This window comes from Ptychodera flava (genome assembly GCF_041260155.1).
Source record: "Ptychodera flava strain L36383 chromosome 23 unlocalized genomic scaffold, AS_Pfla_20210202 Scaffold_24__1_contigs__length_23054250_pilon, whole genome shotgun sequence".
Classification (NCBI taxonomy): Eukaryota; Metazoa; Hemichordata; class Enteropneusta; family Ptychoderidae; genus Ptychodera; species Ptychodera flava.
Window position 1 is genome coordinate 12480801 of NW_027248278.1, and position 25467 is coordinate 12506267.

At 37.8% G+C, this 25467-nt stretch overlaps 2 protein-coding genes across 3 annotated transcripts in view; both read right to left on the minus strand.

Moving 5' to 3' along the window:
* The window catches only part of LOC139124573 (myc box-dependent-interacting protein 1-like), a 30258-nt gene extending 15706 nt beyond the window's left edge, over positions 1 to 14552 (minus strand). For both annotated transcript variants that reach the window (XM_070690706.1, XM_070690705.1), the window contains exons 1-4: positions 14427 to 14552; positions 2180 to 2315; positions 1278 to 1372; positions 446 to 541 (exon numbers count right to left, since the gene is read on the minus strand). In XM_070690706.1, the coding sequence (XP_070546807.1) occupies positions 446 to 541; positions 1278 to 1372; positions 2180 to 2315; positions 14427 to 14546 (447 nt within the window). In that variant the 5' untranslated portion in view covers positions 14547 to 14552. The remainder of the gene's footprint in view (positions 1 to 445; positions 542 to 1277; positions 1373 to 2179; positions 2316 to 14426) is intronic.
* An 8898-nt stretch (positions 14553 to 23450) lies between these two features.
* Positions 23451 to 23840, minus strand: LOC139124434 (indolethylamine N-methyltransferase-like). The gene has a single exon (XM_070690565.1). The coding sequence runs from the start codon at positions 23838 to 23840 to the stop codon at positions 23451 to 23453; it is 390 nt and encodes a 129-aa protein (XP_070546666.1).
* Positions 23841 to 25467: the final 1627 nt, after the last annotated feature.

Sequence of the window (25467 nt, forward strand, 5' to 3'; positions counted from 1 at the left end):
TGATGTGTTAAAAAAAGGAAATTTTCTCTAGATAACAGAGCTTGTACGTGTCGCAGCCTGGCTATATTACAAATATAGCATGCTTACATTCACGTCTCGGCCAATTACATTGCAGTATTTGCACCACCAATATACTGGTATTGTTCGTGCATATACCTCATGAACTGGTCAAAATCTTCTGGTATACTGTCACTTTGCGTGGTGTATTGATTAAGTTTACAGGATAAAATTTGTCTTGACATAACCAAGATATAATCTGTCACACTTGAGACAAAGATCTGCTACCGCACAAGCTTTCTTGATACACACACAACAAAAAACAAACAAACAAACAATCAGAAAGCATTTTGTATAGTGTGACCTCCCTGGAAGATCAGTGGACGTTCATCAAATCAGCTTGCCTGTCATAAAGAACCAATAGAAATCACTGTTGCATTTACCGTACCTTGACGTCTGAGAATGAATTTGTATAGGTGGCGACTGGATTGTAAACTTGTTCTGAAAGCCTGTTTTGGTAGTCATCCCATAGAAATTCTCCATTCTGCAATAAATTATGTGAACTCATCTTATTAGAGTGAACAATATCAAATAAAGGAACTACTTACTACTCCTTCACTTGACATGCCTGATAATCTAAGGTCAGATAAATTCATTATCAGTATTTGTCAACTGGCAGTTGGTTGAATTCCTTATTTGATTGTTGAAGGTTTGAAACTTAGACAGATTTATTACTGACTTCACATAGAGTTATTAACCTCTGGCAGGTCAATAACCTCATTAAACCTTGCCAGTTTTGGATAAATTTGTTATTTGACACCTAGAGGTTTTGACAGATTTATCATTGACCTCAGAAAGACTTATTATCTCTACACCTGCCTTGTCATTCATTTCATTGTATGTAACCTTCCCAGCCTTGAATAAATTCATTATTTGACAGTCACAGGGTTTGAGAAATTTATTATTGACTTTGCAAAGCAAGCTAATTGTTACCTTCAAAGTTTTGGATAACTTATTATGTGATAGCTAGATCAGAAGATGTGCGATAAATTCATTACTGTCTTCAAGTTTTGTGTATTCACGTCTGCCTGGTAAGTACATAATTTTATTGTAACCTTCCTAGTCCTGGATATATTCATTATTTGGAAGTTGGAGGTTTGATAAATTTACCTCTGTTGGATCTTTCAGCTCAAAATAAACTTCTATCTTTGATAATTTCATTATATGAGACTCAGCGGTGCCATAAATCTATTATTTACCACATGTTAAGGGTTATTTACCTCTGCCGCGTCGTTAAGCTCATTGTAACCTTCCCAGTCTTCTTCATAGACCTCCCTGAGAAAACCATACAAACTTTTACTGGCCGCACTCATAGCTGTGAAACAAACAGATATATTGACTTCAAAATCTAGTTTATATGTACAGTATGGTGAGTCCTCTAACACTTTTTGTATCAATATTAAAATTTCTAGGAATTTCTTTAAGTCACCTGTGTACACTACCTATGGCTTGCAAAATAACTTGATAAAGGAACTCTTTCTATTTGTTGCTCTTTGGACAAAAGAGCATTATACCAGTGGGAGCTCAGTCAACATATGGACCTCCTAGTTGACTCGAGACCAGTCAATAAGTACTGGTCAGTATACGTAATATTTTCTGAAGGTAAAATCACTTTCTTCATTTTGAAAGAGAATGGTTGAAAGTTTCATTGAGGAAAGTTTGGCCCTCATTTTCAAGTCATATACTACATGTACCTTCAAGAATAAAGTTTGATGCTACAAACAAATGACCGCAAATTTACCAATATTTGAAATCCAAAATGGCCACTGCCCCTCTGTTTACCCAATGGGAAACATTTGAACAAAAATGAGACTGCGCAAAATTTAATCCAAGAGCTTCAAAATGAGCGCCACCAAGTGGCGGAGAAGACCAAATAAATATTGTCAAGTCTGAGTTTGAATATCTGTCCCAAAGGTTCTGCAGTTTGTTACCGTATACTACAGGAGCATGTACTTATTCATGTACAGCAGAGTAGTGACACTGGGAATCTGTTCAATTTTTTTGTGGCCCTAGGAGCATCATCAATATAAATTCAGTCGCCACTGTCAGTTAGACTAAATTGACAAGCGTCATGCAAGGGGCGGTCAGGTTTGAAGATGCCATGGGTCGACTACCGACGTACCTTTGACACACTGAATATATCTGGTGATTTCTTTTTGAAGTTTCGATGCGGCCGCTTGCTGCCTGTTAAAATTCTGTACATAGTTATCAAAATTCTTGTCTTTAGTTTCGTCAGCTTTACCCAAGGTGCGAAGCATCTGAAATGAGAGGAAAACCGGGTTAATGATTTCAAAATTCAGAGTATTTTTCTTCAGATTTGTAATATGAGTTTGATATATATTCTTACATGTACACACATTTTACTTGAAGTATGGCGCACCAAAGTACGTGTTGTTGTACCGGTACATGCACACGTAAAGCCGATAGACTTTGCTAGGTGTTTATAGTGTCAGCAATATGTAGAATGCATGCTTTTGCAGTTCACTCAACTCTTTTGCACGGATTTGGGAATATTGGTAAATATGGTAATAAGCCTGGTTACATTCAACTTCTACTGTCTCCTAAGCTGAATGAATTGCTATACTAAGGGGAACCCCATTAAAATGAAACAGGAACAGTGGTAGATGGGTTCTCCACAAAGCATTCTATTCATATGTTGATAACCATACAAACAATAATTATCACTACAAAAAATATGCAAATTATGTAGTGTTATGTAAATTGGTCACCCCTCTGATTTTTCAAACTGTGGCAAACGCTGGGTACCCAGTGGGTAACATTTACCTGCTTACCAGCTGAACAAAAACACTGAAACTCATCAATCAATCAATCAATCAAATAGATTTCTATAGCACCAAACTTCAAAATGCAGTACAGTGTCCAATGGTGCTTTCAGAGTTGTGCAGTATGTTCTACTAAACAGAAAAGTTTTGATATTCTCCTTAAAAATGTCAGCAGAGTTGATACTGTGACTGGGCCAGTCCTGAGGTAATGCAAGCTTATCAAAGCCTACCAAAATATAAATGTAGTCCGTCCGAATGCTAACAGCTACACAGTAAAGACAAAGACGAAACTTTTGACTAGATCAGGCCAGGTCTGGCAATGCAACGAGGGGGCACAGTGCAGCCAAAACAAAGATTCAGTTTGGACGAATTGTATTAACTAGGACAGAATCACTGTCTGTCAACATTATCTTTGTCAAAGTTGTATCATTCGAAAAAGTGGTTCAATTGTTGAGCAACTCCAACGTGTTGAAGGAATGTCTGATACCAAAATATCATCATCTCTATTTACAGAGAATACAGATAACGAGACAGAAGGGATACATGCTCTGTTGTTATCTACCAGAAATATGCTAATGAGTGAATGGCGGTTCTACTGTGCCGTTACCTTGGTGTGTAATTCAATGAGGTTATATTTGCAGCTCATGGTATCGACTCTGATCAAGTATTCTATTGATTGCATCTATCAGGGTTAATCTTAAAGGTCTCCAATTCTTTCCTAAACGTCCATTAGCTGTACGGTACCTGTTTGTGTAACACATTTTCTTGTTTTATGCCTGGAAGCATGTTAAAATGCCCTGTTTCCAACTTGTCAACATGATGCAAATATGAGTGTGATTTCCAATGCTATTGGAAACAACTTGTAAATGCTACCGTACACTACAGTGAATGATACACCCTCTATGTAGTAATTTGACTGTGAGTAGCACATTGTATACATGCATGAAGTTATTGAGCTTGGAAGCTAACTTCAAGGTGGTTCCTCCACACTAATGATGTACAGCAATGGCTGTACTTTGGTCTGTGTGTCCCCCATGGCAAGGTTATGACGTGACCAGCACCTTTGAAACACCCATCATCAATTCAGGATTAGATGATTAGCCTTTGCTGGGATTTAGAGGGTGAACAACTTATCTTTTACGTCCTGATAATGTACCCATTTGCCACAATGGTTTGGCCTAAGTTTATTGTTATAATGGTGAGATTGGACCAGTAACTTGGAATTAGGGGTGAATTTATTACTTTGGTGATTCTAAACCCTACATACATATTTCTTTACTTACCACTACACTTTACAATGTGGCTGTGTTAAATACTTGAGTCCCTCTTTCAATAAATTTGATTTCTGTTACACATGAAATACTTCTATTATTTTAAATATGCTGACAAATCCAACAAATACATGTAAATCTCAAATATTTATATTAATTGAATGGTGCATCATGAAAGCCCGAATGCTGGGACTCATGAGCAAAGGATGGCATGTTTGAGAGCAAGGTTTGGTCAGAGTACATGCAGCAGACTAGCCATATACCGGTAGTTTCAGACGACAGTGAGTTTGAAATTAACCCCTTGAGCGCTGCCATTTTTCCCGCCAAAATTTTAGTGCAACGGACGGTGGTGCAACACTTTACTAATTTGTATGAATTTTTCTGTGAGTTTGTTGATGATTTTGGATCTACTGGACACCACTTTCCATTTGCTACATTTTTTGATCAAAATTTCGGGGAAAAAAATCTGAAGAAATATTGCCTGGATGTGAAAAGTTGTCTGGGTTACATCTCTAGGTAACAAAAATTGACTTTTGCACAAGGGTTATATCATGACGTAGTGGGCTAAAAGCAAGGCACTTTACTCCTCATAGCTTCATTTGTGTAGTGGGTAATGGGTACATCATTCTTAGCAACCGTAGCAACCAATGGATGTTTTTTCCATTCCCTCTATCATTCCCCGAGATTATACATATACACAAGATGCTAAAGCTATATGCGGACACACTAATAAATCACTAAAAATATGCAAATACACTAAATCACTAAGAAGTGGGCCAAGCCAAAATGCTTTATCAAATTACAAAATGGCAATTCAGTTCAAGTACTGAAGGTTGTCTGATGTAACAAAAAATCTCTAAAAAAGCCCCATTCATCCATTATTTAGCATAGCCTTGCCTACAGGCACTGATAATTCTCACCATTCTACCAAGACTGACTCTCTATTCAACCCTGTCATCCCCATTTTAAAGTGTACAAGTCTAATTTGCCATCAAACACAATGGGATCGTTCCACAGTTAGGTAGTGAGAGACTGGAGAGCAAAGGACATGCCAGTGGTCTGTACAGTGTATCTAAAGAAATCTGCATTCCAAGAAAAAGAAAAAATTGTTGATAAAATGTATTGCTTCAATCTCAAACTAGGTCAAACTTTTCCAATGTTGTTACTAAGCTTTGGCAGTACATGTATGTGTATACCAGCAGAGACACTGTATATGGTATGGGAACCCTGATATCATTTTTGTTGGCCCTATAAATAGGATTGCATCAACGTATGTTGTAACTGGAGGAATCCAGGTAACATAACTACATGTAGTAATTTGCCAAAAATACTCTTGTCAGAGAAAACAAATTTTAGCAAATAAGAATGAGAAAAGGTACTAGTTGCAAAGATGGTACAGCAGTGGAGAAGACAATGAACATCTTTGCTTTGGGTTGCAACTCACAGGAATGTAGATAATTTTCTCACCACAAAGAAAATTTGGTGTTTAATACAGACTGAAATTTGTTTGGCTGCTGAGTGAATTTTAATTTATAAAGACCTTAGCATTATGTATTTTGGTGATATTTTCCCTCCCATACAGCCAGAACTTTGTCGCTCACACAGGTGTGTATTTTTTCCGCCTTGTGCCCATTTTCTACATCCCTGACTCTAGAATTATTGCATCACTTGACAAGATAAGAAAAATACACATCTTGGGTGTGTTGAGTTTGAGTAGCAGCAGCCTTCAGGTTAAACAATCAAGGGTGTTTATCTTTGATAGTAATCATCAACAGTATTTGTGTAGACTGTCCTGTACCATGGACAGTAAACCAAGGATAAACAGTCTGTCTTACACTCAGCAGAATGGACGACCAGGGATGTCTGTAATTCAATGATAAAATTACATTAAAGGGTCATCCGAACTCTGCTCAGAGGTTGCCAGGGACCCCTGCTACCGATGTAAACACTGTGTATCTAAGGAACATTGGCAAAAGATACAAGTTACAACATTATTTGTTAACAATGAAATTTGTAAAATTTAAATGTTGCAGCTATGTTGACTTGATGCATCTAGATATCACGCATGAAATACATTGTTTGTAAAAAAGAAAGTCACACACGCACATACAATGTGACTCGGGGACAGATATTCAGCCTCTCCAACTTTAACAATTCTTTTCTGATCTACCACTTGTGGGATTCATTTGAATTGTTGCAAGAAAAATTTTCCATGACTTAGTTTTTTCAAAAATCAAAAATTATTTTTTTCTCCATAGAGTTAACACAGGGATGGCAGCCATTGTCAGGTAATCTGTTTCTCTAGTACCAAGCTTTGCAGGGTGACCCATGATTTTTAATCTTGATTTGGTGAGAAGATGGTTGAGAGTTTCATTGAGGGAAGTTTGGGCAATTGTTTAAGTCTATCACTGTCACGGCAAATACTACATGTACTCTCACCCTTTTCCACTTGGGTTGTAACAAGGAATCCTGCCAAGTCAGAGAAAAGTGGTATTGATGCAAAAACTATTTTCATCAACTTGGCGAGTCTCATGTTCAAGAATGTTCATGTGATTTTGTTTAGCTGGGCAGTTTAATCCCCCTGAACCTAAAGATATTGTGTGTCACTGGACTTGGCTGATTACTGCATATACGGTATATTACAGAATTTCACTGGTTTGGCAGGATAATGGCCCCATACGCTAGAATCTTGGCAACATAAAAATCAATGCAATTTCCATCAACTTCGCAGGATTAGATTTAAGTGGCTTAGCAATAATTATAAGGCCACCACATATCTCCATCAAATTATATTTGGGTCATATAAACCTTTTGTCTTGAAATTAGCATATGAATGAGTCTGCTAATGAACGCTGAAGTGATCAAGTCTGTAAATTGATGAAAAACCCGGTCACTGAATGACAGCAAAAGACAGCTGTACATGTACACACACACACACACATTTTATTTCATTTAACGATTCTGGTATGCCAAATGCCTGCTTGCTTGATATATATGAGCGTCAGGACAATCACATGAAAATATTTATTGGATCAATATTTGCCCGCCCTGGTAGCATTTATTACCGAAAGCAGGAAGTTACCTGATAAATTTTTGGCTCAAATACTTGTTACATACCAGGGTTCCGCCAATCACACCAAGCAATAAAGGGAACAATACCCGTAATCCACATTATGAATGCCTTGCACAATGGGAAAATGTTCACCCTTTCTTAGATCGCATCATGATTAAACCATTTCAGCTCATTTTTGTATTTATACTAAGTCATTTGCTATAATGAAAATGATCTTATCGAATACGTTTCTCAGGCAGCATTAGCTCTGAGTATCCCTGTGTGATGAACAGAAACCACTATTCTACCATGCATAATTTCTGGGTTTTTTCCCCTTACATATTTACTATGCTGTATACTCTCTTGTTCTACTCTCCACAGCATGATACCCAGTATTCAACTTGTCAACTCAGTCTGTATATGTGCATGTGTACAGTATAGTACGGTAGACTGGATTGTTATTGTTGACAAGTGAATTCTGGTCTGGACTCAAAATTAAATGTAAAAAAGAACATGTGAATGTGTATGGTAGACTGGATTGTTATTGTTGACAAGTGAATTCTGGTCTGGACTAAAAATTTTTATTGTAAACAAGAACAATGTATTTTAGATCACGGCCCTTGTGGAGGGACCGTGTTTAGATGCTGTGTTCACAAGCTAAATTGATGATATTTGGACATGTTTCGGGGAGTAGAACAAGAACTTGCAATTTAAAAAAGAATACAAAAATAGTTCAACAAAGGTCATCACAGTTATAGTTCATGGCTGTGGGGTAGGGTGACCGTGATGCAGAGTGGTATATACACCCCAACCCACCACTATCACATCTAATTAGTCCCTCTATCTTGTGAATTGGGATCGTCATGTAATTAAAATTCAATATTCTGTGAGTTTTGTATTACCCTGCAGTACAATCTCAATTATAGCATGTAATAATAATATTCTAGATGAATGCATGCATGATACATACATCACAGTCATTCAATATTTTGTTTACTGATTGTGCATACATGTACAAGTATGATGTATAGAGTGGACATACATGTACTGGCAGCTGGCTTTTGAATGTGCAACAACTTCAAGTGGCAAAAATCACAGAGAAGTTTTCATAGCCACATGCATGAATGCAGTCCCCTAATCATTAATATACATGTACATGTAACACAGAGGTGATTGCAATAGAATTTTCACAACAGATGCTATTCACTGATAACTGCAATTCATTGGACATTCTGATTTACAGATCACAATAGATAGATGATGATCATCTTTAATTCTTTTGAAACTTTTCTAAAGCCATTATCCTGCCATGGGAAAAAGTTTGCAGAAATAATCTTATGACAAAATTAATCTACCCTACCAGTAATTCTCAAGGGTAGCTGCCAGCTGATTATTGTACAAACCAATTATTGTTTGAATTGATAACTCCCTGAGCAAACATAAATAATTACATAATGTATATTTTGACATAATACTTTAGGTAAATTATGAAATGAGATAAGGGGCATAACCATTCAATTTGCATGTGTATCTAACAATACTCATTAACTTGGGGTGTCCCCACCATTCCACTCAGTATGAAAAAAACAGTAATGAAATGTCTTGATATTCATAGACAGTAGTTTTGGTCTATTTTACTAAATATGACAACTTTTCAAAGAGATAATGAGTGTTGCAGTTTCAGCTCTCTGAAGAAAACCATCTCACCATGGTGTGTCACTGAACTTGCTTGGTTATTTATGGACACATTAATTTCGCTGACTTCACTGGTGGGTTAATGGCACCAGGATTCCAGCTTCTTGGCAACATGAAAATCAAGGCAATTTCCACTGACTTTGAAGGATTAGGGTGTACGTTCTTTGCATGTAAATGACTTGTTCTTATGTTATACTACAGGAATTCACTGAAAAGGGACGAAGTGAGATTTGTGATTTGGAAGATTAAACTCTGTATTATTTTGGTAATGCTTGGCAAAAGAAACTTAATAATACAGTCTGCTATAAGAGCAAGACATTTTTATACTGATTTCTGACAAAAATAATATACTTCTAACTTACTGAGAGTTTTTTTGTACATGTTTCACCTCTTAAACATTGCACAATTGATGAAAAAGAAACAAATTTTTCAATTCAAAATTTGAGCTTTCAAAATGAAAGTTATTTCATATAATTGAAAATGAATTTACATGTAGATACCGATATTATATAAAGTCACAAAATTTCTTACTGACATTAGTATTTGACTGTAGTATTTGACTTGTAATAGTCATAAATAAGAGAAAATATTTTCGTATAAGTGGTCTCAACAAATGGATTGGGAAAAAAAAGTTGATCCACGTCAATTGAAATCAAGCTGGTTAGTAAACTTATTCTTAGCCCTTTTACCACAATGGTTTGAGCCAAACCTATTGATATTAATAATGGTTAGTGTGGATCAGTCTATAGGGAATTGGGGGTGAGGAGGTTCAAGAATGCAGGGTTTACCAATAATGTGTGAGTCAACAATGAGGAAATGGCAATATTATAGGAATAACAACACTTGAAGATATCTGTCGCTATTCTATTATAATATGTGTGTGTTAGCCACATGATTATTTTGCTTTTTTCTACACCTGTCAAATTGTTTACTCCTAAACCAATTGGCAAATCATTGTGGTACATCTGAGTACTGTCTCTTGAAACAGAATGTGAATTCTTAAAGGCATGTGTTGGCACGAGATTGTCCCATCAGAAAATTTACTCACTAGATTACAATTTCAATGGAAAACAAAAGGCTATCACACCTCCATAATCCTCTTACATACTAGACAAAGGCGATCCCAGGGATCGCCAAAAGTGCCTTTAAGTGGAAGCAATATGACCATGCACATATTTTTTTTATTCTTGTCACTTAATTGGGCAATGTCGTGCCGCTTTCTTGGGTTTTATAACTGTGCTTGACATCATGAACAAAGTACTTATGCTATTTTCATTACCAGGAAACATTGGAATGTCCTGTCACAAACTCATTGCTTGTACTGTGCGTGTACCTAGTTTGTATATATACACTGGTATTGCACATCAAACCAATACACCATGTAAACATTATTCCATTGTGCAGGGTTTTACATCACTTTTAACTTTTGAGAGTCCCTGGGACTCCTGGTGTTAGAAAATGGGAGTCCTACATCAAAATATGGGGGTCCCAATTTATTTCACAAAAATGTTTTATAGTTTATCAATGCCATGGTCTTCACTGTGTTCAATTAGTATTAATTTGCATACACAGAGACAACAAGGTTCCATATTGTACGTGGAGGGGTAACTATTGTGCAACACATGCACACAACTATAGGGCATATTCAACTGACTCTGTATAGTTTGATCCGCCTGTATAACTATAATGAAGAGTTGAAGACAAAAACACATTTCACTAACCTTTTTATCGATTAATTTTGGTGTTTGACCCAACTTACATTAGTTTAATTCACGTACGCGTGTGTAACTATCTATGGCTTATCGAGTCACGGACTCGTACTACCATACATACTAGTCAATCCGTTCGCCAAGTTTGATCACATTTTTTGACAAGCACGCCACAAAATCCGCCACAAAATGGAAAGAAACCACTAAGTATCGAGAAAAAAGTTTCATGTCCGGTTTATTTCAGTTAAAAAAAATGCGTAACACGTAGGAAATGTCTCGCAATGTCAACAGTTCAGAACAACTACATTTCATTTACAAACCGGGTCGACTGTTATGGCCGTCTCGCTTCAGGACGGCCGGAGGTCAAATATCAACAGTTTAAAGGGCTTTTTGGCAGTCAAACGCTTGAAAATTCACAAAATACACTTCAATTTAACCGAATCCTTACAAATTTCTCAATCTTGCATGTTTTGGACTTCGAAAACCTTAACCTCGGGTTCCATGTCGAGAGTTAGGCATCACACAGTGCCGCCATCTTGGCCGCCGATACGTTCGAAGTTCACTATCGCGATCGATTTGGTCACCAAATCGCGTCATATTTCCATAAAATATTCTCAAAAAAACTGTAAAATCTATCATTTCTATCACCCAGAGGGCAGTAGCTTGGCATAATATAGTTGTCTTCCGTGTCTACGGCATGGTAAAGCTTTCAAAACGTACGTACGTGTTTCGTTCAATGCACTGTAGCCGTATCCGCGTACGGGTGAAACTGCAGACCTGATTAAATATTCATGAAAACCGCTGACCTCTTTTGAAGAAAGTTCGCATAAATTACTGGAATTTTCGATTGTTAGGCTGCATGATGTCATTATTTTAGTCCTTATATGGTACTAAACTGGGTTCAAAGGGTCAGGAATACCCTCCTTCATCTGGCTGAGTTCGGCAATGCATAGCTAAGTTAGGCATAAGCATAGAACGCAATCACTGTCGGTTTATATACCGACGTGGCGCTGAGAGCGAGAATGCCGTGTCGGTTTAAAACCGACGCGGCACTTTAAGGGTTAAAGTACGGGGTCGGTAAGGTTTACTGGGATGTGTTTTACGTGTTCAGCAGCTTCGCAAGGTGTACACCAGCAACAGATATTGCTGCGTCCCAAGGGACGCGTGGTTTAGTTTTTGAGGGGTCCTGCGTCCGGTTTTATGCGTAAAGGACGCAGAAATGCGCGTCATGTAAAACCCTCATTGTGGCAATACATTCAAGAAGTGATGGGGTCACAATCTCGTCGTGCCTGCCATAGACAAAACACAGTAGGCCAAATAACGGCGGCACTTATGGTGCTGTACCAATACTTGAATGCCGCCTCAATCGCTGATAGTATTGTTACCATTCATTAGTAGTATTTCACTTTCAGAAGGTTCAGCCACAGTTCACTGCATCTTCATTTATCAGTAAATTTTAGCCCTTTTGCCACCATGGTTTGACCCAAATCAATTGTTATCAGTGGTTTGTGCAGACCTGTTCTCAGAAAATGGGGGGAACAGGTTTAGTCTTCACACTCACAATTTTTGTTATTCATCACTGTTTTTTTTTTCCAGGAAAGTCTTGTTCTCCATTTCAATAATGTCATTGTCACTTTTTCACAAGAAAAATACATTTACTAAGGCAGATTGGTGAGTAATTACAATGTGGACTATGCACTGACCTTTTCATCACAATATTACAATGGTTTGGTCAAACTCTAATATTTCCTATGGTAAAGTTGGTCTAAATGCCGGTCAAACGGTCACTATAAATATTTTCTTTCATACTTATCACTACCATTGTACCCTACATGTGCGACTGACTCATTTGTTTGTACCTCTGTATGGTACGACTGACGCATTTGTATTGCAATTTTTATCTAGGTTCATTCAACATAACACTTGGCCTCCCTGGGTAATTTATATTTTACTTTTCAGTTTTGTGCAACTATAGACAACTGTCTTTTGCTCTACTGGATGGCAAATCATGGCAATTGAACCTGACCACCCCTAATGCCCTGTAAACAGGTTCACAATCACCATTGATAACAATGGGTTTGGGCCAAACCATGGTGGCGAAAGGGTTAAATAATTAGTCAAAAGTTGCAATATTGTGGATGAGTCTGGAGGACACTTGGTCCATGCTGAACAATTTACCAAGAAACATAATTTTAAGGGGGCCACCTTTTATCAAATGTGGGGAGGGGACTCCCTAAGTTAATACCAAGAATGTGCCCAGGGTTCTTCAGGTGTGCTGTTATTGCAAAAAGTAGGAAAATCTGAATTTTTATCAAAAAGATGCATTGATTATAGGATCTACAGAAAATAAAATAACAAATAAATTAAACAGAGATTGTCAGTGATTCTCACTGTCCATCCGAATATAGAATCAAAGAATCAACCCTTTGTAAGAAATTGGTGTTACACCCACTGAGCTGAGATTCAGCTGTTATAATCATTCCCTTGTTTCTCTGTCTATGGCTTTAACAATGGAGAACGGTGGGTTATGAAAAGGTGTTGTTATGGTATGAAAGCGGGAAAAAACCACACTTTAATTACTGACATTTCACTCCCATCACAACCGAATGTTGGAACAAACCCATTGTTTTCAACATACTGTAGTGGCTGAAAGTTATAGTTACTTGTATGCAAGTAGATGTGGCACTGGCAGGACTAAAAGCTGTTTTCCTTTATTAGATATTATTTAGAACTGTCACTGCAGAACTGTTTTATGAGGTAGAACACAACCATACAAGTGAAGGACATATTTGCTTGTGTACAACATGCCAATTTTCCATACAATATTCTGATAAAACTAAAACTGTAGGCATTCATTCCTGCATAGCAAACATCAGTACCACTTTAAATTATTACCAAGAGTAGGGATGGGGTAATTTAGCTTAATCTCGAATCATTTTACCAATCGTCAAAATAGGGTTTGAGCCACAACATTCAAGACAATCCATGGGCGATATGGCATAGCTAGAAAACGGCTAGGGGTTAAGTTTACGCATATCCCCTCCTCCCACACGGTGGCACTACAAGGTAAGCCGATTTGATTTCATAAACAATGACAGTAGCACACAATCTGTGTGCTAGCTTTACTGTCGATTGCTGTTAGTTACATGACGAAGGCCCCTGTGACCCATCCCCTCTTTCTAGGTAACGAGGACCTTCGCCGTTCACCTAACTACAAGCAACTGTGGCTACCTTCAGGAACTGAGTAACGTGGCAGCCTACACGTATGTTTACAAAAACTGTCAGTGTCATTTGAAGCGGACGTCTGTCAAACTGTTTCGAGTCAGCACCGGGGATGGACAACGCGTTCAATTTCTACTTGGTGCAACCCCGACAGATATATTTGTAAATTTGGTTTTAAAAACAGTCTATCGAAGTTCATCGCTTCAGGGACACGCTGTTTTCGTCGTGTGCATGTGAACGACACCGTATTACGCGAAGTCTAACAGATGCCATTGAGTTACACTTTGGACACAATCAGCAACTACGATTAGATTAGCTCTGAAGATGTGTTGATAGCGATTTCTAAAACCTTGGAAGCCTGGATTGTTGCACTTCTGACGCACAATGGGCCTATCTGAAAACACCTGGCTTTCGTCAAACACTGCCTTTCTCATCTGTGCACGGATTTTTCGGGGGTAAACCCACCTGAGCCAGATTGCGAGTTGCCAGCGAACATGGTCCCAATAATATGTTGCTACCTTCCTACACTAGCGGGGCGGAGTAGCGTCTGTATTTAAATGCAGACAAAATAACCAGGCCAAAATGAACAGATAAGGTAAATTTCACACAACTGTAAAGTTGCAAGATTCCTACTCACCCGTTCCTTCGCCCTTGACGCTTGTTTTGTAAAATTCTTGCTCAAGAAACTTTGTCGCTTGCCTCCCTCCGCCATCTTGAACGATTTCACTGACGGCGCATGCGCATATTGATTGGGCATTGTGGGTAACAGAACTTGCACCGGACACATGGGACAGAACAACGTACAGGCGGATGAGTGCTCATGAAACAAAATAAAATAGGTACTAAGAACATACCTCTTACTGCCATTTTGTGACTATCAAAACTTTAATCGCTTGCAATCCGTGATATTTTTCAGCAAAGCATTTTTTTACCATGAATTCAAAGAATGGCAGTCGAAATATGGGTAAATTTTATTATTTCAGCGAAACAAATGACCATTTCACATTGAAAACTTGACCCAATTTCGATATTGAATGTGCTTTCTTAGCACCATACATCAATAACAAGATATTAAACGCTGTATATTTATCGGCAAACCTTATTTCTAGGCAGGAGATGCGAATATGAGTTACGAAATGGGTAGATTGCTAAATAGCGCTGATCGCAAATGACGTCACTGTTCTATCTCATTAATATGCATAAGTAAACATTTCTCCGCATTTTCCGCATAAACGACGAAAATAAAACCTGCGAGTGTTAGAATGGATTATTTAGCGTCACACTTATTCGTATGAATTGATGACTGAGACTACAAGGTGCAACAGCAGCCGCGCATGCAACAACAAAATTTGTCGGAATTTCAGCATATTTGTCCGAAAGTCGCACGCGTGCAGCTATATTTAGTAACAAACCCGAAATCGCGATCAATGCTATTGGTGTTGGTTTTCCTGACGGTACGAACAGTGACGTTTATAACAAAAACTCTAGTTGCGCAATTCAACAGCAAAGTGAAATCAGACATTAAAAATTTGGCCCCTCCTGATTTAAATTTTCGATCAGATTTGAACTCACGGGCGCCGAGCGAAGACATTGCAGTCAGACGGAACAACTTGCGAAGCCTCCAGTTTTTCACGGGGCTGAAATAAGGGGGAGTTGAGTTCTCAGTTCTACACTGGTTTGGAGGGGTTATAAAATTTTACACAAGACGGTTTGAGGCGGAGTGAGATTTGTATTTCAATAATATTGAACAAAATGTATATGACATCACAGAAGTAGAACATCAGAACATGACTTTATTCTGACAGCATAAAAGTCGCGGGGGAGGCAGGCTCTTGATCATTTTCATATGGGTGTGTGCCGCCAACATTGAAAACATCTACCCAATGCATGTGTATTCCCAAAATATGAACCATTGTTAGGGATTTGCTTGACAAATTTGGGGAATTTTCACCTTTATTCTGTTGTATATGAAGGTTTGTCTAAAGCGTGAGACATTTGCTTTGCTATCGAAACATGTGTAGTTTTTTTCGGATGAAAAATCAACCCATGTTTTAGGGCTTATAGTGAGTTTTTCCGTGAAAAAGTGACCAATTCGGCCGGTCCATACCCGTACACCTTTTCTATGGGAGTACTCAGTGCCTCCGGGAAAAGTCGAAGTATAATACAAACTGGATTCTACCGAAAACGTTGCTTTTATGTACATTTCTAGTAATAGGACTCAGCTGTGTTTTGATTCTGATTAGGGTCACTTTTAGTGTCAAGTTCGCCAATCCCCGTAGAGGGCGCTCACACCAACGAACTTGACACTCAATGCAAAGTAACCCGTAAAAATGAAACGATTAGGCAAAAAGTGTCATAACCTCAAAACGTATATGACATTCTACTGTTGGTTTCAAAACTTGTTCTATTTAGAGAAAGTTAGTAAATTTCCACAACTGCATTGATATAGACAACCGATGCAGTATATATTCATACGGAAACCCGCGAAAGTTGTTACTATACAGATATTGTATACTGCTAGGGTCGTACTAATAGACTGTATTTTCAAACTACACTGAATTACGGTTGTGTATTCCTTTCGGTCAATTGTATAGTTATTGCCATAGTGACACAAAAAGCTTATGTAAAATAAAACTCCCCAGAACAGTCTATCGTGATGTATGACGTTGACCCCGAGCCGTGCTGTAAAACTAATCTCTCTGATTTACTTTCAACTGGGAAGGCTCCCAAATTTGGAATCACATGGTGCCAATTTTTAGTTCCCATTGCTTTTAACATAGCGCGACTAGAGTTGATGACTTGTCCACAATAAAGTCGTTTTGCGTACTGGGGACTACAACACCTTACGGGTATGTGGGTCGGCATTTTACCCGATTCAGAATTTCTACTTTTATTTATCGGTTAAAAATATTTGGCCGATAAAGTTATTGTACTGAACGTGTGACTTAATTCAGAAACACAGTGCTAAGAAAGCACACTCAAAATCGAAATGTGGTCCAATGGTTATGTGAACCGATGAAATAATGAATTTTAATATTTGTCCGTATCTCGACTGCCATTCTGTGATTTCAGGGTGAGGATGGCCGAATGATGTCACGGATTGCTCGCATATGATTCAACTGAACGGATACAAGCTATTTCTTCTTTGCAGAAAGTATATGTTAAAAAGTACATGTTCTTTGCACAGATTCCTAAGTTTGCCGAGTTATTTTCACCTTCGACAGGCCAGGGGCATAGCTCGCAAATTTCATTCATCCTTTTTTATTGTGACAGAGAGATTTTGGCATGCGGAAGGATACACAACGGCGCTGCCCCATCACCCAATATGTTGTTATCAGAAACTCGAAGTAAATGTTGAGCACGAAACACCGAGCGGACATTCTATCGGCAGAAGGTGGCAAAACAATTTCAAGTTAAAAACCCACTCGGTTGCATGAGACTCGTACTTCAAGTTCGTGTTCAATACCAAATGTATCTGTATGCTGTGCAGGCACCTTTCCGATAAACGTCAGTTGTGTATATGTTTACCTTGTTTGATTATTTTGTTTGAATTTTATTCAGATTAAATGAAAATATTACCCAAACCTTTGTTTCTGAACGTTCGTTTGCTTCTCAGAAGGTTTGTAAACGTTCGGAGACAGATCCGAGGGAAGAGTATTTTGTCAATTTCCAACTTGCCTCCACTAAGGGGAGATCATCTTAATCAGAGATTTCGAATTCGTCGTAGATGGCACTCTAACAGCCCACACTACTGATAAACCTCTTATAGTCATAAGTCTTAACCAAACAAAAGCTTTTGACAGGACAAACAGAGATTTCCCTTTTCAAGTCGTTGATTCAATGTTGGCACTGACTTCATCAAATGGATAAAAATTCTTTATAACAACATTATTGGAACTAATTTTGGATAATCGGATGGTGAAATAATGCCGATTTAATCTACAAATGTAATCTTATCTGCTTTTCTTTTTTACATTACACACTTGTTTTCATGGGTAATTTGTATTATTGCAACATTCAACTATCTAGCACCTACCATTTTTTTGAGAAATTTAAAAAAATATGAAAATCCAATTATCCCAAATTAGTTCCAATCGTGTTAATGCTTTCTTTTCCGCAGTATCAACTTCATAAGGGTGTGAGGCAAGGGTGCCCCTTATCACTATTACTGTATATTATGGCAGCAGAAGTCCTGCCCGAAAATATTCGTAAAGATGACAGCATAACATGTTTCATACTGCCAGACAAACAAGAGGAAAACAATAAGAGTTATGCAGAGAAATGTAGAAAGCATTACACAGTCGTTGAAAATGTTTACCAAATATGAAAAAGCAACAGGTGCAAAGCTGAACAAGAAGAAATCAAAATAGTGATTTGCGGGGAGTTTTAAAAACCTCACTGATTCAGTGGAAGGGATCGATTTTTCAAAACAAGGTTTTACAGATCTTGGGAGTTGGGTTTGGAAACAGTACTGCCATGTATAAACCGAAACCTAGATACTATAGTATAGTATCGTCTAAGTCTCGAGGCCAAGAGGACCATGTCGCCAACGATATAGTCGGAACCAAGGCAAAGTCGCCACACCACGTTTACTCTACCCCACAGAGTAACCGTGAAAATACGTTCTAGTTTGAAGCCTTAGACGATACTGGACGATACTATCGATAGTATCCTATATTATCGGATATTTTTGAGGTGCGACAAGGTCGGAACCCAGGCTAAGTCATCGTATAATATCGTCTAGTTTGAAGTCTTAGACGATACAAGACAATCGTATCGATAGTATCGGTAGTATATCGAATCGGATATCTCTGAGGTGCGACATGGTCGGAACCCGGAGAAATTTCAAAAAGAAAAATATCCGATACAATCGATAGCATCGTCTAGTATCATTTATTTGATTTGATTTGAGGCCCATGTCGCCAACGACATGATCGGAATCCCTGCAAAGTCGTCAAAAATATCGTCTAGTTTGAAGTCTACGACGATACTAGACGAGACTATCGGATATTTTTGAGGTGCGACACGGTCAGAACAAAGGCAAAATCGGCATACAATATCGTCTAATTTTAAGGCTTGGACAATACTAGGCGATAGTATCGATATTATCCAATACTATCGGATATTTTTGAGGTGCGATATGGTCTGAACCTTGGAAAAGTCATCATAAAATATCTCAAGTTTGAAGCCTTAGACGATACTAGGCGATAGCATTGATAGTACCTGATACTGTCGGATATTTTTGAGGTGTTAGGCTTTGCAAAGTCATCGTAAAATATCGTCTACTTTGAAACCGATACGAGATGGTAACATCGATAGTATTCGATATTAATGATTGATATGATACAATGTAAAGAGTTCTAAACGATCATATTAAACTATACTAGAATCTAATATCGATACTTTCTGATATCAATACTAGACGAAAAATATCCGATACCGTATAAACACAGGGTACAGCAGTAAGTCCCCTGGGGTGGGGGACGGGTGGGGAGGGATGGGTTTTTGTGCAACGGTTTACTTTATTTGATTTTATTTATTTTGACTGTGATATTTCAAATAAAGATTTCAACTTCAAACCGTCTGACTGTTTTCTATATTACCTACAAGTCCTAAGTATCTCCAATCCAACTTGTGTATACACTACTGAAATTCCCGCAAACATTGCCGACTGGCTAATCAGCTGTCCACATCAGCGGATTAATTGATTGAGTCAACACCACAGCCGTTTCACACGTAGTAGTGGCGCGGCATAACGAAAATTTTCATAAGAATTGTGCATTTTTATGACAAAAGCATGAAATTTGGTATGAATGTAGATTATCATAATATAAATCAATTTGAATACCAAGCCACCTCAGGCTGAGCCTCGTTCTGATGTGGCGAGTCGCAAAACCCGGACCGAGACGAGACGAGACGAGACCAAAATGACCCCTCAGGCCAGGCGTTGTAAATACATCATATATACAACACTACAGAAAGCTTGCAGTTTGTTGAGAGTGTCAAAGATCGATGCACAAATCAAGAGATAGCACAATCAACGATTGGAACAACTGAAAAAAGATTTGTTGAGGTTTTTCAACTTGAGTTCAAGGCGAGCTCGAAACATGCGAACTACGACATCGGCATTTTGCAATTGGCCAAAGCGATAAGCGCCAGATTAAGATTCTACTCTGATATGTACTGTGAATTCAAAATAGGTAACCTTGCATTAGAAACATACATACAGGAGATTTAAGTAATCATTTTTTAGAAATTAAATTCAACATTTATAAACACATTATAGGCAAGTAAACTGAGAGCTCATATAATTACTTTTATTACAGTAGCTCTGCACCATTTTTCTAAATTGCCGATAGTACATTCATTTATGTGTGTGGAATCTGAGGCAGCCTAAGATTAAGATTCAGATTCGGAGAGCTATGTAACCACTGACTTGTAACTACATGCAAAGAGAATGTACGAAAATGAACAAGCATAAGTCGATGGTAGGAGTGGGATATCACTTCTTTGACTAACTGAGACAGAAGTGGAACAACGTCCACTGTAACATAATGAACGTAATGAAGAAAGTCAGCGTAGAACTTTGATAGTGAACCTGAGCTCTAAAAATCATGAGCGCTGAAAGGTCAAAGTGTCCGCTTTACACAACCCTGCGTGCACTTATACCACCACTTTGAACAAAAAAGGGTAGCAAACAATATACGATGCGCATATTTCTTTGACCTCAACTCTTTAGAATATTAGAATTTCTGAAAATGAAAATGAACGAGAACCTTATTTATTGAATAAAATGAAGGTTTATTTTTTCCCGTGGCATTGATACAGATGCTGCCTATGTGCAAAAAACCGTAAATTTTCTATCAGTAAGATAGGAGGTCTTTTGGTCTCGTCTCGTCTCGGTCCGGGTTTTGCGACTCGCCTTCTGATGTGGCGGACATTTTAAAAATGGCGACCATCAGTCACTGTAAAATCCAACAGTTGCTGCTTATTGTTTTAATTCAATTTGGATACAGAGCCCTCACATGTAAAGCCTCGTTCTGGTGTGTTGGCCACTTTTAAACATAGCGACCATCAATTACTGTAAAATCCCATAGATGCTGCTCTACGGATGATTCTGTGGTGAATAGTGAATGCATTACCATCATAAATGCCTATTACAATTACTATTTGCAGTTTTTATTGTTTTATGATTTTATTTTACCAGAATATTATTGACAATAGGGCTGCCTCAAGGCAAAATTGGAAGATTCAAAATTGCCAAATCGAATGTTTTTTACCATAAGCAGCTGTCAACTGTTCTGTGTAGACTATCAGAATGTACTGTTCAGAGTTTTTTATTTTATTCTTATTTGTAATCATCGATGCACCAGTTTTAAGCATCTTTGGATTTGTAGCTGCTGTAGCTGCAAACGTGCGACACACTCAGAATGTTTGCAAACTATAGTCCTAGCTCGCCCATGGCGGTGGTGGAGAGGGTATGAAGCGTCCGAGTGTAAGAACAGCCTGTCCCATGTTCTGCCAATGGATGCGTGTTCTTGAGTAGAAATGTTGAATATGTGCAATATTTTGACATATAATTCCGATATTATTATGCATACAATAATGTCCTTTGTAATATTGTTTTTTGTCTCTGCAAAAATGTACCACTGGAAATAAAGTAAGTACAAATATTTTGACATCCTAATTATAGTTTCTACGCTTTACAAATTAGCGCATTGACAAGTTTTGCAGGGCGTTCTTGATCATAAGGCCTAACATGCAAAACTGTTCGGGGAATTTAACCCAATCCCACGCTCTCGTTCATCTACATTCAAACGTAGGCCTACATACAAAATAGCACAATGATACTTACTGTATAAAAAATCTTGAAGTTTTAACGCTAAAAACGATAACATTTTCTTGGAAAAAACTCTTACTAGTAAATATCCCCATAATTGTCAATGATAGACTCTGAGATTATCATGTAAATTACCATTAGTACATCAATGGCACCATTTAAAATTTAACCATGTGGAGAACACGATCATGTTTTTTACATTATTTTTGGCTATATGCCGTATGTTCTATACATTACTTTTTACAATTCATTTAACATAAAGCTGATCTTGTGTAATATGATATTAATTTCTTGATTTAGAAATTGCTCTTAGTTATTTCAAAATCAATTTACATAAATATGGATTTATGCCCATACTATTTTTGAACATCGTATAATTTGTTACTAATTTCTTGATTTTATATAACTTGTTATTCAAATGCACAAACGTGGTATAATAGTCATTAAATTGTATTACTTCATTTTCTTTCGTTTTGTCAAACATGAGAGGTAGGGAAAGCAAAGCTCAAACACAATCTTACACTTTGGTCAGTCATGACCGTTCTTGGCACTCCCAGACCAGTGCTTGCTTTTACAGGGCTAGTCAGCTGACGAAGAGCATTTTATTCCTTTACATGGTGTTTACATAGGCTTAAACAACAAGATTAAACGACAATTCAAAACATTTGCCAATTATCTTCCTGTTATCCCCTTGACACATACACCCAAGATCTAAGCAAGAGCGTGTTGGCTGGCCAATTATCTGTCCAAATGTGATGTATTCCTTCCTATACATAGAGTGACACCCAAGTCAAGATTGAAACATAAACCTCAGATATTTTACAGAGTTCAGTATTCACAATAAAAAATTTGCACATTCAGTGACATACAATTACAGTAAAATTTATTCCCAAATGTTGAAGGTTTTGAACATGTCAGCGAAGCTAAATTATGAACTACTTTATAAAGTGTAGAAACAATAATTAGATCGACTAAGAATCGGATACATGTTTTTAACTATGGAGCATCCTGTTAAACTTAGATTAGAAGCTATAATCAAACCAACTTAATATTTGATATATGAAGATCGCAAACGAAGTCGAGATGTAGAAAGTTTCTCAAGATCAGTCAGTCTTTCCTTGGCGTAGTTGATCAGCGCATTACCAATAGTGGAAAGTAGTCTTGATTTAGTCGGAACGAAAAAGAGGCAACAGAGTTTGCATATCACCCATTAATTCTCTTCAAATATGACCACTTAATAACTTTTTAAGTTAAGGTTGGCGATTTCATCGTGAACTTTACTTTCAACTCCCTTTCGAGTCCCGATGAATCATACTAGTCGACGTCACAGTCTTCCTTATGGGCTGAACTTGCCGCCATATTCAAATTTGAATATTTACGAGGTCTTCAACACAGACGAATCTTCTACTTCAATTTTTCCTGTCAGGAAGTGGAGCTTGATCATAAAGTCGATCGTATTGTGTTACGCAGGTGTTCATGTTGACGAATAAGTGATTTTTGGACAAAATCAAATCAGGTAAATGGAACATTTCGTGTTTATATACAGAGCAGGGAATCACTGTTGTTCACGCTGTAGCGCCCTCGTTGGTGATTCTTTTTTATTTTTTCTTCATTTTTATTTTTTTTAAAGTTCATAAATGGTATTTATACTGAATCAGAACACTTTAAATTACATGCAATATTGGCTGGAATGCTGACACGTTCAGAGAATAGAGTAACTTTCAAATCTAAACCCTAGATGCACAGCTTTCTTCAATAAGGAAATTATATGACTTGAATGACAAGTTATTTTTACATGTTCCACTTAATTGTATGAGTTGTTTACTGTTTTATGGCAGACAAAAATAATAGGCTACCATAATCTGCCAACACTGTGTCGCAGATCTTTACTTCTGCTGACAAGATATGACAACCCGCCTCGACGATGGCTGTTTTCACGAACGTTTGGTCGACATTCAGACAGCAGAACTGTCTTTCTCCTACGGGGTAGAAAGTCTGGTTGAGCCCAGTGGAAATCATGAGGACGCCATCAGGTTTGAGAAGGTTGACGATGTTCTTCATGGCCTCTTCGAATGAGTTCTTGTAGGAACAGGCAGCTTCCACACAAAATGAGGTCATGATGGCATCGAATGGCTCGTACACCTTTGGTTCCAGTGGATTTGACTTAAGGACATCGCAGTGAATTATCTCTCGGATGGATTGGCGTACCATGGCCTGTCTGTCCTCCCATGTATTTTCCGCTGGTCAATAAAATCTCGGGTTGTATTATCTACTGCCTCAGGGTAGCGAACACATGGATTTGGGACGGGGTGAATGAACTATTTTGAAATTATACGCAACCTGTTAACACTAACTACGACACCGTTTTAGCCAAACCATCGAGGCTAACTATTCATACTATTATTATAACCACAGGTAAATTTTGGTGTAAATTATTTTATGAAAATTGCCATATTCATCTTCTGAATTATGCAACAATCGAGCCAAAGATCTAGATTTGTGCATCATGACCGAAGTACTAAGAACCCCTAAGCGCCATGAATTTCTTTTATAATGTGCCAGATAATTCAATATCCATCATGCTAAAGGAGCACCATGTTGTTTTTAACACGCCAAACTCGAATTAATACATATTTTCTACCCATGGTATTGCTAGCGATTGGTTGTTTCTTTGGAAACCTACCCGTTGCCTTCCTTCTCACACACGTACTTGATGAAATGACTCCAGTCAATTGCGTCTGGGGTATTTTTGACCCATTTCTAAACGGCTTGTCTGCAGTTGTCAGAATAATTGGAGAAAATGATTTCAGAAAATATTGTGCAAGTGTGTATAACTAAAAATGATATCAGCACATCTGAAAGTTGAAAACATTTAATCTTCTGCTTTACTTTGGTATACCTATTAGAGATCCAAGACATGAAAAGATACTGCATGAACTTGGACAATTTAAACTGGTTTTAATGTGTTTGTTACCTTTCAGTAATTATGTCTATTACGATACTGTCATTCGACATTGCTTTGTTTTAAATAACAGATCACAACGGCATAAACAAATGGCCAACAGGAAAGAACAATAATGTGGCATAGCGTTTCACCAGTATCCTACATCACTTATATTACCTTTATCTGTGCCCTCATACACAGTATTGATCAAAAATGAGCAAAATCAACGCTAATTTAAGCCCATACAAGTTCTACATACACTAATATTGTCAGAATTGTCTCATTACCCTAGACTAATTTCTATTGTTACAGTATAGTTACATGTACGTAGAGTAACACTTGACAATTGTAATGCTAAATGGTCTTATGCGGGTTATCCAGGCCTATCCAGGTGGAGAGTGACTTTTGGTCTGTGCTAAGTAAAACAATACAAACATGATATAATAAACTGTTGAAATACTCTGCAATGGGATGTGAAAAGAAAGCCATCACAAAATAATGTCGAAGTGTTCCTTACCCCTTGATTACTGCATTTAGGATTTTTATCTTTGGCATTGTTACCTGACATGTAAAGAAGATAAATATAATAGTTATTGTCTTCAGCCAACTTGAATGGTTCAAGGTCAAGGTGTGACTCATGACTGTCATACAGAAGGACCACTTGTCTTGCTGGAGGAATATTTGGAATGAAGTGATCCCCTAACCATGAATAGAAAGCAGCTGACTCAATCCACCCAGATTCCGTAAAGTAGCAGCTTGAACCTGGTACATATCCTGCAAGTGGATTCCATGCACTGGGTGCTGTTTTCAAAGGAAATAAAATATACGGGAGAATGGCACCTCCAGCTGCATTTATACAAGCCAGTACAAGTTTTGAGACTTTGCTGTTTGCCG

What these genes read in the sequence shown, in the direction of transcription:
- LOC139124434 (XM_070690565.1), bottom strand. Translation starts at nt 23,840, where the DNA reads ATGGTACGCCAATCCATCCGAGAGATAATTCACTGCGATGTCCTTAAG.